The 13,551-nt window shown below is 46.1% G+C and overlaps 1 protein-coding gene across 2 annotated transcripts in view; it reads left to right on the top strand.

Annotated features, from left to right (window-relative positions):
• The window catches only part of PREX1 (phosphatidylinositol-3,4,5-trisphosphate dependent Rac exchange factor 1), a 229,258-nt gene that overhangs the window by 131,572 nt on the left and 84,135 nt on the right, over positions 1–13,551 (top strand). For both annotated transcript variants that reach the window (XM_090064463.1, XM_090064462.1), the window contains exons 7-9: positions 2,950–3,083; positions 8,044–8,159; positions 10,848–10,997. In XM_090064463.1, the coding sequence (XP_089920589.1) occupies positions 2,950–3,083; positions 8,044–8,159; positions 10,848–10,997 (400 nt within the window). The remainder of the gene's footprint in view (positions 1–2,949; positions 3,084–8,043; positions 8,160–10,847; positions 10,998–13,551) is intronic.

Here is a 13,551-nt window from a genome sequence, read left to right as displayed (position 1 = left end):
CTGAATCAATTCGGAAAAGATTCAGAGAGCTCTGTGGATTCAGGCAGTCCCTGCTGGCTGCTGCAGGGCGCTGTACCTGGACTCCATGCTGGTAAGTAAGGGAGGGGGGCTGGAGGAGGGAGAGGGGAGGCCATGGGGGGCCCCATCCCCTGCCTGCTCCCCCAGTCCCTCTGAGCAGCCCCTGACCCCTGCCAGCTCTCCCAGCCCCCCCACAAGGCTGCCCCACCTACCCCACCTCCTGGCTCTGTAAAAAAAAAAAAAAAAAGCCCCCACTCACTGGCCGCTGCCAGGTGGGAGAGGCAATCCCCACTGTCCCACGCTGCATGGGGGGCTGTGCCATGAGCCCTCTGACCCCCAACCCTGCTCTCCCAGCCCCACCATGGCTGCCCTGCCTGCCGCAGCTAGCGACTCTATAAAACAAACAAACACAACCAAAACCCTGGCCTCACCTGCTGCTGCAGTGGCCTCAGGGCTTCTGGGGGCTCATGGCAGAGACCTCCACACAGCACAGGGTAGTGGGGGGGGCAGCAGGGATCACCTCCCCCCCAGCTGGGCAGCAGCTGGTGAGACCAGGCCTTTTTTTTTTTTAAAGAACCAGGAGCTGGGGTGGGTGGGGCAGCCATGCAGGGGCTGGAAGAGTGGGCGGGGGGGGGGGGCTCATGGAAGAGCCCCCCATGAAGCATGGGGCAATGGGGGCAGCAGGGTTGTCCCCCCTGCCCAGCAGCAGCTGGTGAGTTGGGGCTTTTTTTTTCAAAGAGCCAGGAGCTGGGAGAGCGGGCGGGGGATGGGGTGAATTTGGAGATTCATCTGATTTAGCAGCAGCCGAATCTCCAAATCATATTTGGATGAATTAATTTGGGACAGTGATTCGAATCACCGAGTCGAATCACTGTCCCCCGAATCGGCCGAATCCAAATCTGAAGTGAATACTAGCTGCTTCGCACAGACCTGTAAACTATGTCAGTACAGCAAGTGAAAATACTGCATTGAGCTAACTCCCCCCAGTTTAAAATCCAAATATACAGAAATGCAGATGTGTAACATAGTTTGAAAAGTGCAGCAGAGGTAGGAAGAATCATTTTTTAATACAATGCAGTCAAAGTGTAGTTCACACTTCTGTAGCAATATTATGTTTAGAAAAACTGGTTTTCATTTAATTGATTTTTCCTGGGTAGCTTAATAGCATCAGCCAGTAGAAAGGACAGCAAGTAAAATTTCACCTGTACTGAACACACAGTGTAAAACTCATTCAAAGTCTTTGGAAATTGGACCTCTGCAAGAAGATGACTTTTTCCTTCTTTGTGCACAGAGGTGTTTGTGGTCTGAGTGAATGGATATAATGGATAGGAAGCTTGTAAAAATGAAGATAGCAGAATCTTTGCAAATCAAATTGTTTAGCTGATAATGTGTGTCTTGCAATCCAAAGGTACTGTAGTTCTCTTTTCCAGTAAGGCTCAAGTCAAGAGATCAAATTATCTAATGTGCTTCCTTATTTGCTATGTCAAGGAATGATAAGGAAGTTGACATTGCTCTAAGAAGTTATTCTTCTTTCCAAACTAATTTCAAATACAGAAATATATGATAAATGCCGCCACTGCTTCTGAGCATTTGTTGTAAGTGGATCCTTGTTAGTAGGATGCCTCTGCACCTGTGAAATAATATTAGACCTAGCATCATATGGATAAAGACTAAGGACTGACTGTTTTTGCACAGTGTAGCATCTAAGAAAGCTGTATACTTTGTACTTCAGGGGTTGGCAAACTTTTAAAGCACTTGCAGCCTGGCTGCTGGCATGAGCCACTGTTCCCCCCTAGCAGGGGAAAGGGAGAGTAGAGCAGAGGGAAGGGAAGGTGGGAAGTAGGTGGCTGCCAGTGGGGAGGGGAGGGGAGGGAGAGAGATTATCCCTGGGAAAACAGTACCTGTGATAATGAAGCAGGGAGAGTTAAAGGGAAGGAGAGACTAAGTAACATTTTCCATAGGGGAGAGGTGAGAGAGAGATCAGGGTGGTGGTGGAGGGCAGAGAAGGGAGTGCACTGGGCTGAGCTGCATGCAGTGGATCCCATACTGCAGGTTGGATCTTTGCAGGCCAGTTCTGGCCTCTGGGCTGTATGTTGCTAGTGCATATATTCCTTTCTAATTTGGGCTTGGGTAGTTCACAGATGAAACTGGAGCACGGCTAGGCCTGCCTGCATCTGTGCCCAACTGCAGGTGCCCTGGGTAACTAGCCTGGGATCATCTTCCTTAGCTATGCTCCATACAATAACATAGGGATGCCTGGAACCAGTGGCAGTGGCCTTACATCACCCAGAGGCTTGGTTGTGGCAGGGATTCCTCAGGCAGCTAGCTCAGTCAGCTTTGTAATCACTTTGCACACTCACATAGACCCCTGTCATGGGGCCAGGACTTGGCCCATAGAAAATGCAGCCATATGATTTTGGGGGGGCGTTGTTTCTAATTTGCACATGTGTATTGAGAACTGGAGGAAGGAGAACAGCTTCATGCACTGCTGACAGCAAAGTTGGGAAGACAGGTTCTGTGGTGGTATCATCTTCTGGAAAGATGGCTAAGAGAGACTATGGCAAAGGAGACTCCAATGCCCTTCTAGAGGGCATCCTTAAAGTCACCACTTATGTGCAGTGCCAGGATGAAGATGAGTGATGTTCTGAACAGAGGGACTAAAAGGGATTTCTTGTGAAGAAAGGTCCCTTGTATTGAACAGGGAAATCACAGAATAGAGGCATTTCATTAGGGATATTTTTAAGCACCTGGGAGAAGATCACATATAAGGTCACCTTAAGAAATTAAGGAGCATCTCCCTTACGGAAAGTCCACTGTTTAGCAGTTCACATGACTTATTAAATAAGCTGGGCTGATGCATAGATAGGGCGTAATTAAGCATAATTGTACTCTAAAAAAGGCAAAATAAACAGTTGGTTTTCTATGCTCTAGGGGTCCAATCTGACAGACATCTGCACACAGCTCCTACTCCAAGGGACTTTGTTAAAAATCTCAGCTGGAAACATCCAAGAAAGAACATTTTTCCTGTTTGATAACCTCCTGGTCTACTGCAAGCGGAAATCCAGGTGAGCACATCCTTCCAGTCTTGTCATGTAGGCTTTCCAGCAATGGGAAAAAGCCTCTCCTGAGCATCTACTCTAGTTCCCATCAGCCTCTGGTCTTGAATTACAGGTTTATAATCTGTTCCTTTTGTCTGCTTCTACTCTTGTCCGTTCAGTCTCATGGACAGAGAAATTGCTGTACAGCCTTGTCCGTGTGCCAAACAGTGACTGAGTCCCTCTGCCCTGAAAAATGTGCAGCTTTAAGACATGACTTGATACAGTGCAGGAAAACCACAGACTGAGGTGTGGCTCTTGGAGCTGGGTAGCTTCCCAGAGCAGATGGGTCTCGAGGAGTGATGCGAGAAAGGACATCTTGCCAACATTCATCGTGAGGTTGTTCCAAGCATATGAGGGCAGCATGACAGAAGACTTGAAGCCAGGTTTGGGCAATGACAATGAAAGGAAAAGTCCAGAGAAAGCACACAGCACAGGAGCAGAGAGGAGAAGATATAAGGAGATAGTCAGTGTTTGCAGTTTATCCTCAGTAACAGCGATGCATTATAGCCCTATTAGTATTAGCTGTTTTTATTTATTCATTCACTTCATGCAAGGCTCTCCTTAAGCTCGAGGCACGTCTACTACAGAATAGCCCATAGTTTACTGTTTTCATTCACCTTTCCGGAGTCCATTTCTGTCTTTGGTGCTTATCTTTCACTCTCCCACTGCCCTCTTTTCCAAGCTTGCCTTCATTCATTGGTTCCTGTGATCCCACCTCTGATACCTCCTCTCCTTTCCTCTATGCTGCTCCCAGCTCTTGGCTCAGCGTGCTCTTTACAGTCCTTGGTGAAGGAGGCCTTCCATTCAGAACAGCGTTTCTAACTGGAGTGCTGAGAGACCAAAAGGTCTGTCCCACGAGAAATTTGGATTATATCAGGAAATATTTTCAAAAATGTCCAAGTGTTGCCATTTTTGTGGAATGCAAACTCTGAAAAATTCCCAGTGGGAAATAGGCAACCATTTTCTTTCTATAATGTCCAAATATTTTCTGTCGCTCATGTTGACATGTCGGAATATAGAATTATTGGTTGCAAGTATATATTAATATTATAATGACATAGAAAAGTTTAAATGAAATCAAATGAAACAGCAAAGGGGAACTTCTTTTGAACCTTATCTAAGTGAAATCACTGACATCACTGAAACAAAGCAACAAAAGCCTTTTCGTCACAACCATCAAAAATCAACATGTTCAAATGAAACATTTAGATTGCAGCGAAACTGGTTCTCTGATGTACAGATATTCCAGTTAGAAACTTCCCAACCCACTCCATGTCTGACCTGGCATGGTGCAGTTCCAGCTTGTGTAAGAACTCCCTCTCTCTGGGTCTGTTTGCAGTTCAGGTTGATTCAGCCCCTCCCTTGTACGTGCGTTTTTCCCGGAATACTAAGTTTTAGGAAACAAAATGTTCCAGGGCCTTTTAAGCAAGTCTCTCTGTTTTTGCACATCAGACGTTACTGAAGTACTCTGTAGTTTGGCTTGGGATCGGAGGAGGCTGCTGTAACACTCTCGAGTTCCCTAAAGGATCGATGTTGTTTATCTTTCTCTATTAATGCTGCACAGCCTGTCCAAATCTCCAAAATCTGATTTCCATTAAAAAGCCGAGTATTCTAAGAAGTCTGCTGAGTATTACTTAATATGAAAGATATATTTAGGGATGGGAGGGCTATTCTAAAATGTGGATGTTTCCCCTGTCTGGCTGCTATTTATAATTTGGTCCAGAGTGAAAATGGATGTCCACGTGCTTGTGATAGCCAGGCCATTTGGCCAGCCACATGACAAATGACTGAACTAATGGGATGCAGATGTTATGAAATTCAAAACAGTCTGTGGTGCCTACTTTGAAGTCTAGTGATCTGATCCGAAGTTCATTGATAACTGATTTTCACTGGTCTGGTTATTTTGATTTTAAGGCAAGAACCTTGTTGGCAAGGCTCAAGCCATGAACCCTAAATGAGCAGCAATGAGACAAAATGCTGCACTTTTCTGATTTGCCACTGTGGGCTTTCATTTCGGTGTAAACCAGAAGCAGACCCCTCGGAGCCCCAAGGAGTGACACCAGTGTAAACTGGGATCAGAATCAGGACCTACATTTTGACCTGCAGGTTTGCTGTCTCATCTCTGCAGCAGCCGAGGAGAAGTCTGCCAAATCGATGACACAGATTTTTGGGGCTGAGTATTGTTCTGTTACTTTAGAAGCAGGCTAGCCTCCTGTTTAAATTGAATCCTGATGTTAGAAACAATATGCTTCCTTCAGGGAAATAGGCTGAGCATCCAAAAGACTTCATTAAGGCTGAGCTTCTCTTATGGATCTGCCCAGTCCTCTTTAGGAAATGATCTAATGGCCTGAAGATTTCAGGCCTGGTCAGTCTGATTGGATGTAGACATCCAGTCATCACCAGCTTGTATTTATCACCCCCACTGGTCAGAAAACGGAAAGAATGTGTTCACGACAAATTTACAATTCCACCTTCCACCCCAGATTTTGTGCAGAAATTTCATTTCAGGAGACTTCTGACCGGCTGATTTTAATTGCAGCTTTATTTATACCCTGTGGGCTCTTGGCAAGTGGCCACAGCAACCCCTTCACGTTACAGAGTTTGGACACCAGCCATCTCAACAGTGATGATTTCATCAGTTGTGTTTTGGTTCAGATAGTGGGGTTGTTTTTAGATATCAGAGCCAACTAATGCTCAGCAGGTGCCAGTTTGATTTTAAACTTCTAAATCAGTGGATCTCCAACTTTTTATACTCAAGGCACCTCTCAGTAGACTGATAGGCACCCTCCTATAACTTTTGTCAATTGAGCATCAGCCTGTTTCAGAAACAAACTTCTTTATTACGGTGCTTACTTATGTGCAGAAGGTCTGGGCAGTGGGGAAGGGAAATGGCTAGGCAGGGATTGAACCTGAACCTGAGTCTGAGCAGTGGCTTATCTGCCCTGGCACCCTGGTTGAGAATCACTGTGCTAATATAAAGACCCAGGACATAAACAAACCATAAAAAAGGCTTTAAAAAAATCTTTAACCAGTCCTTTCAATGGAGTCACTTCTTTACATTTAACGATAAGGATATAAACTCTGATCTGCTATATGGTGTTGTTCAAGAGTACAGCATGCCAAGACAAGTAAAATGCATGTAGAAGTCCATGTGACACCAGTCTTTTGTAGCTTTCCTTACAAATTTGGATTTCAGAATTAATGCACTTTAAAGTTTCCAAAGACTGAAAAAACAAATAGGAGGCTATACTTAACATTTTGCATTAAAACCACGTGAGACTGAAAGTTTCATACCATAATCACCTTGAATTCAGATGCATCAATGACGATCCATGCTGATGTTTTAAAGTGGTTCTTGTCCACAACAAGTAAATCTTACATTCTCATGAAACCTTGCTACACTGATATTCCGGTATGGTTATTATTATTTGCTTGTTGTCCAATAGATTTCTTAAATTAAAGTTATTCCATAAAGAGTGACATTGGAATGATATGGATATTTTGGTTCACATGACATTTTTATACTCATAACATATTGCTTCTAATATTCATCAAACTGGGGGGCTGTGGTGTAGACACCCACACAGTCAAATGGGTCGCCAACTGGCTGGTGGGCCGCACCCAGAGGGTGGTAGTGGATGGGTCCTTCTCAACCTGGAAGGACGTGGGCAGTGGGGTCCCCCAGGGCTTGGTCCTTGGGCCCGCACTGTTCAACATCTTCATCAGTGACTTGGACAAGGGGGTAAAAAGCACCCTGTTCAAATTTGCTGATGACACTAAGATGTGGGGGGATGTGGGCACACGGGAAGGATGCAATAGGCTACAATCAGACCTAGACAGGTTACAAGGGTGGGCGGACGAGAATAGGATGGGTTTCAACACACACAAGTGCAAGGTGATGCACCTCGGGAGGAACAACCGGCACCATACCTACAGGTTGGGGAACTCCCCTCTTGTCAGCATGGAGGCGGAAAGGGATCTGGGGGTCATCACTGACTCCAAGATGAACATGGGCCGGCAGTGTGGAGAGGCAGTCATGAAGGCCAACCACACCTTGGCATGCATCCACAGATGCATCTCGAGCAGGTCCAAGGAGGTGATCCTCCCCCTCTATGTGACACTGGTCAGGATGCAGCTGGAGTACTGCATCCAGTTCTGGGCACCACACTTCAAGAGGGATGTGGACAGCATGGAGAGGGTCCAGAGGAGGGCCACTCGTATGATCAGGGGGCAACAGGGCAGGCCCTATGAGGAGAAGCTACGGGACCTGAACCTGTTCAGCCTCCAAAAGAGACGGCTGAGGGGGGATCTTGTGGCCTTGTTATAAACTAGTCAGAGGGGACCAGCAGGCATTGGGGGAGTCCCTGTTCCCCCGAGCACTGCCAGGAGTGACCAGGAATAACGGTCACAAGCTGGCAGAGGGTAGGTTTAGGCTAGATATCAGGAGGCGCTACTTCACGGTCAGGGCGGCTAGGATCTGGAACCAGTGGTGCTGGCTCCTACCCTGGGGGTGTTTAAGAGGAGGTTAGATGAACACCTTGCTGGGGTCATTTGACCCCAGGATTGTTTCCTGCCATGGCAGGGGGTCGGACTAGATGATCTGCTCAGGTCCCTTCCAACCCTAGAAACTATGAAACTATGAAATTTAAAGCAAGAAAATGTATAATCTGCTACACACACAGGCATAGTAACAGTATACATGCAGCCTTCAGCTGAATTCATTGAATTTCATTTAATAATTTTTTTTTGTGCTTGTTTGTCATCACTCTCATAGCTAATAAACTCAATTACAAACATGACTACTACAAATCACTTTAAAGGTTTATTTTAAAAACCAAGGACACACAGAAAATCCAGTCTTTCCCTGGTGGTAGGAAAGTAGATCATGAAGAGAGAGGTTAATTGCATTTCTGATTCCTAATTGCAGAGTTGCTGGGAAAAAGGCTTCTAAACGGACCAAGTCAATCAATGGATCCCTCTATATCTTCAGGGGCCGAATAAACACAGAAGTCATGGAGGTAGAGAATGTGGAAGATGGGACAGGTAAGACACCAATTATCTTTCTTTAAGCACACGGCACATCCAGGTCTTCTCTTGCTATCAACATACGAAGTATTGCATTCAGTTGCAGTACAGCCGTTGCTTGGGATATTTGATGAGGCCTTGGATGAATAACCCAATATAGTCTCTCTCCTTGTCAACTGTTGGCCTGTATCTTAAGCCACCCACAACAGATATAAATTAAATATGGTTGTGATATGTATGTTACTGTCCTAGTGATCTGGCATAGTTTCATAGTAGCTAGGGTCAGGAGGGACCTGACCAGATCATCTAGCCTGACCCCCTGCCACAGGCAGGAATGAATGCTGGGTTCACAAGACCCCAGACAGGTGGTCAGCCAACCTCCTCTTGAATTTGCCCAAGGTAGGGGCGAGGATCACTTCCCTGGGAAGCTGGTTCCAGATTTTGCCCACCCTAACTGTAAAATATTGCCTTCTGATCTCGAACCTAAACCTATTCTCCGTCAGCTTATTACCATTGTTCGTTGTCACTGCAGGTGGTACTGGGGAGAAAAGGGCTCTGCCTATCTGCTGATGATCTCCCCTGATGAGTTTGTAGGCAGCCACCAGGTCCAGGTCCCCCCTCAGCCTCCTCTTGCTGAGGCTGAACAGGTTCAGGTCCCTCAGTCTCTCCTCATAGGGCCTGTCCTGCTGCCCTCTCACCAAGCGGGCGGCCCTCCGCTGAACCCTCTCAGGCTGGCCACATCCTTTTTAAAGTGCGGCACCCAGTACTCCAACTGTGGCCTGACCAAGGTCGCCTAGAGGGGGAGGATCACCTCTCTGGACTGGCTTGAGATGCATCTTTGGATGCATGACAAGGTATGGCTGGCCTTGCTGGCTGCAGTCTGGTATTGGCGGCTCATGTTCATCTTGGAGTCAATAATGACTCCAAGATCCCGTTCTGCCTCTGTGCTTTCAAGAGGGGAACTCCCCAGCCTGTCTGTGTGCTGTGGATACCTTCGCCCCAGGTATAGCACCCTGCATCTGTCTACGTTGAACCCCATCCCATTCTCATCTGCCCACTTTTGTAGTCTGTCTAAATCTAGTTGCAGCCTCTCTCTCCCTTCAAGTGTGTTCACCTTGCCCCACATCTTAGTGCCATCAGCAAACTTGGACAGTGTGTTTTCCACCCCCTCGTCCAAGTCGCTGATGAAGATGTTAAACAGTGCAGGCCCGAGGACTGAGCCCTGGGGGACCCCACTGCTCACATCACACCAGGTTGAGTACAGCCCGTCCACCACTACTCTGTGGGTGTGCCCCATCAGCAATTACCCATCCAACTGTAGGCATCAATGCCACAGTTGCTTAATTTATTGATGAGGATGGGGTGAGAGACAGTGTTAAAGGCCTTCTTAAAGTTTAGAAAGACTACGTCCACAGTGACACCATCTTCCAAGGATTTAGTTACTCGGTCAGAAAAGGCAACCAGGTTGGTCAGGCAGGACCTGCCTTTGATGAACCCATGCTAATTGCCCCTGAGCATGAGCTCCCCTGCCGGCCCCCCACAGATGTGCTCCTTGATGATTCTCTCCAAGATCTTCCCGAGCACCAAGGCGAGGCTTACAGGCCTATAGTTACCTGGGTCCTCCCTCCTCCCTTTCTTGAAAATTGGGACCACATTAGCCAGTTTTCAATCCCCTGGCACCTGGCCAGATGACTACGAATGCTCATATAGTCAGGCCAAGGGCTCCCCTGCCAGCTCCCTCAACACCCTTGGGTGGAGGGCATCTGGACCTGCAGATTTAAAAATTGGATTTCAGTTCAAGTCCTTGGCTATCACAGGAGCTCTCTATTACTATTGCACCTAGTCCTAGACTGATATTATGTCCAAAAAGGTTGCAGGCTGGCAAAGATGACATTGAAAATGACCTTATAGCCTTCCAGGAGGATCCAGTGGATTCTCGGGAAGCTGAGACTAGGGAAACTTGGCAGTCAGACTGTCTTTTACTCATGATACTTTGGGGCAAAATACTTTATTTAAAACATAGCTTGAAAGCTTTCTCATGATGAAATGCAGCTGTAACATGTTTCTTCTTGACATGCTTTTGAGAGTCTGGAGCAAATGGATGTGGAGACTGAAAGGGATCTCCATGAGGCATATTAGGTCAAGGTTACTAGTGAGAAGACTGCTGCTGCCCAACATAATTTACTTTTTCTAAGGATTTAGTCTATAGAACTGGATAATGTCCCTCTTCACTGTCCTTGGCAGGACTTTGGACAAAGCAGTCATTGTATGTAGGATATAAATAGGTCAGTGCATCTTTCAGTGGGCCTCAAGCCATCAAGACACTCCCAATGGATTTCCCCTGTTGACATCACTCTCGGAGAAGATTTGCTTGAGCTCTTCTAAATGTGGGACGGCTGCTCAAACCGGGATCTCCCATTGCTGTCAGTGGGATTTGCACCTCTGTAGCGGTCATATTTTGTACAGGGGACAAAGTTGTCAAACTTGACGCTCTAAAAATAGGCACTACCACGAACAGCTAGACTGTTAGAGGTACTAAACACTGCTCGCCGGGATTGGAGATGCTGAGAACTGGTCCTGCTCAGCACTCCCTGAATAGCTGACGTTTATGTGTTGAAATTTCAGCCAAGATGTCCAAGGCTAGTTTGTTTTTATTAAAGGGCCAGGCCTTCTGTTCACTCTGGGCTGTTTTTTGTGTTTCTGCAGCAGATTACCACAGCAACGGGTACACAGTGACAAATGGCTGGAAGATACACAACACAGCCAAAAACAAATGGTTTGTCTGTATGGCCAAGACTGCAGAAGACAAACAGAAATGGCTGGATGCTATAATCAAGGAAAGGGAACAGAGAGAGAGTAAGTGGCCAACATATCTTCTAGTTGTTCTGAATGAATTGCGCAAGAGAGTCACTGTGCGTGCATATATGCGTGTGCATTTGTGAGAGCGTCTTTTATTGTCAGAGTTTTCCTCCATGTGATAATGGGTTTGCACTGGCCAGTGTCAATGACAAAACATTTGAGTGGGGAGGTAGCTGCTTCTGAATTTAGCCCTGGACAGTTTGATACTGATGCATCATCCTAGTTACAAGAATCAAATGGTCCGTTTCTGCCACACATTGAAGATCTTTGAACAAAATGGAATCAGACTGAAAGAGTTTTCTTTGCAAAGGGAGCCTGTAAGGGGGAGTAACATCTGGTGAATGTACCGCTTTTGTCCAGGCAGTGATGCAGACCCATCCTGACCTGAGGAAACCTAGTTTTTATGTAATAAATAAAAGAGTTCAAGGAGGATACCTTTGGGAATATTTATGTTACTCAGACAAAAATGACAGTGACAAAGCTATGCAAAAGCATGGGTTATTTTATGCTTTCCTCTAGAGCTAAACATAAAAGCAGGCTGGTCTTTAAAACTGTGCTATTAGATGAAGCTGAGATGTCCTGAGTCTGAACTTAAAACAAGAAGCCAGGAGGTCCTGATTCAATAAGCTTTAGACACTGACTCCTTCTGCAGCCTCAGAAACATTGTTTTAAAACTCAGCCGGTTTCCCAGCCTTTTGAAGGGCATGGGCAGGGGTGGTGTTGGTTAATTTTGGTAAACCACTTTGGAGAGTCTGACTTGCTATTTAGAGGCGGCTTCCCATTTTGCAGGCCTACCAGTGTAGGTAGTACTGTCAGTACATGGCCTCATTTATAGATCTAACTGTGTGAGTGGACCAGCACTGATTGAGCCCAGACCTTATAAAGTGTTAAGGGATCTTGACTGGGATTGTTATAGGAATAAGGGAGTTACGCATGCAGATTCCATTGAAATGTAATGGGAGCAGGATGCTAATCTTTTTAGGGTGCTTTGAAAATCCAAGCTTCAGTTTTTATAAACAAGGCTTTGTAGCTGAACAGTGCATATCCTGGTATGGACACAGAGCTGGTGTGAGACCTTTGGTGGCTCCTGGCATGAATTAAGGCAGGGGTTGGCAACATTTTTGGGCCAAGTGCCAAAAAACCCTGCAACTTTGACTTGGCGTGCCAGTGGCGGATGGCAGGGGAACTGTGAGGAGCCTGATCCTTGTTGTGGCAACACAGCTTTGGCCCCCTTCCCTGCCATGGTCCCTGAGGCACACATGCAGCTGCTACCAGCAACAAGCCAGGCCAGGGCTCCAGACTCTGGTGCAGTTCCTTGCAGTCTTGTGGCTGCCCTCTGCAAGCAGCTCAGGCTCTGGGCAGGTTCCTGTGGCTTGCCACAGAGCCTGAACTGCTTGCAACAGGGCTTGCAGCCTCCCCACCCATTGCTGTGAGCAGCCTGGGCTCTGTGGCTGCATGGCAGGGACCTGCTCAAAGCTGGGGCCGGCTGTGGCATGACAAGCAAAATGGCTCCATGTAACATGCTCCGCATGCGTGCCAGGGAGTTACCTACCCATGGACTAAAGCACAGGTCCTTCCAGCCTCCCATACACACACATTGGAAGACTTGCATCAGCTGAACTGAATTCACCCTCAAAGCTCTGGCTATTTTCCCGGTTGTTCACCTCTAAATCCGATATAGTAGACATTATAGTACTTGAAATGCAGGAATCATTTCCAATGTACCTTGTCATATATGAATCCCAGGGTACCTTCTTATGATAGCAAAGCAACCAGCTTCAGAATACAGGTCGGCCATGACATAAATTAAAGAGAACTCTAAACCTAAGGCTTGAAATCATTAAGGGATGGAATACCCCTGAAGGCAAGTGATAGGGAGCATTTTAATTTTTCAAAGACTGTGTTGTAACGATTAGGGGTGAGAGGTCTTTTATTCATTGATCGGTTTTGCATCACAGTCTACTAGAAGGATCCCTTTGTGCTATTTTATGCGTCTTATTTCATAAAATGATGTTCCTGCGTCAAGAGCTAACCTCTAAGCACTAAACTACATTGCTGTAAAGATCAAGAAAATCCTCATTTCATAAAAACCTCTTGTTTTATGGGCCCCTGGGCGCTAAGGAAATTTCACAAAGCGTCTTGTAAAAAAAAAACAGCAGAGGAGGAAGAAGATTCATGTTTAAGTGAGAAGTTAGTCAGAAGAGCGGTGATCCATCCAACGGAGAGGTCACAGACTGAGCAGAACCACAGGGATGGTTAAAAATTAGAGCATCTTCATGATAAGGGCTGTTTTCTGGTGTGTCTGAGACGTCTGCTGATTTGAGTTGTTTTTAAACGCACACATGCATACACCTATCATAATATAATATATTATGTAGTTTTATAGCCCCAAAAGGGATAGTCATAAACATGAGACATCTCCATTAGAGAAAGTATTGAATATTCATATTTTAATTGTTTATATCTCCCTCAAGAACTGCTGATGTTCCACTGAAAATTTTTTTAGAGACTGACTTCAGTTCTGTGTCCTTGATTTCTATTTGTCTCTCAT

The sequence above is a fragment of the Crocodylus siamensis genome, chromosome 10 (assembly GCF_052110815.1).
Source record: "Crocodylus siamensis isolate JL-2025a chromosome 10, ASM5211081v1, whole genome shotgun sequence".
Lineage (NCBI taxonomy): Eukaryota > Metazoa > Chordata > Crocodylia > Crocodylidae > Crocodylus > Crocodylus siamensis.
This window is presented reverse-complemented; position numbering and strand designations above follow the sequence as displayed.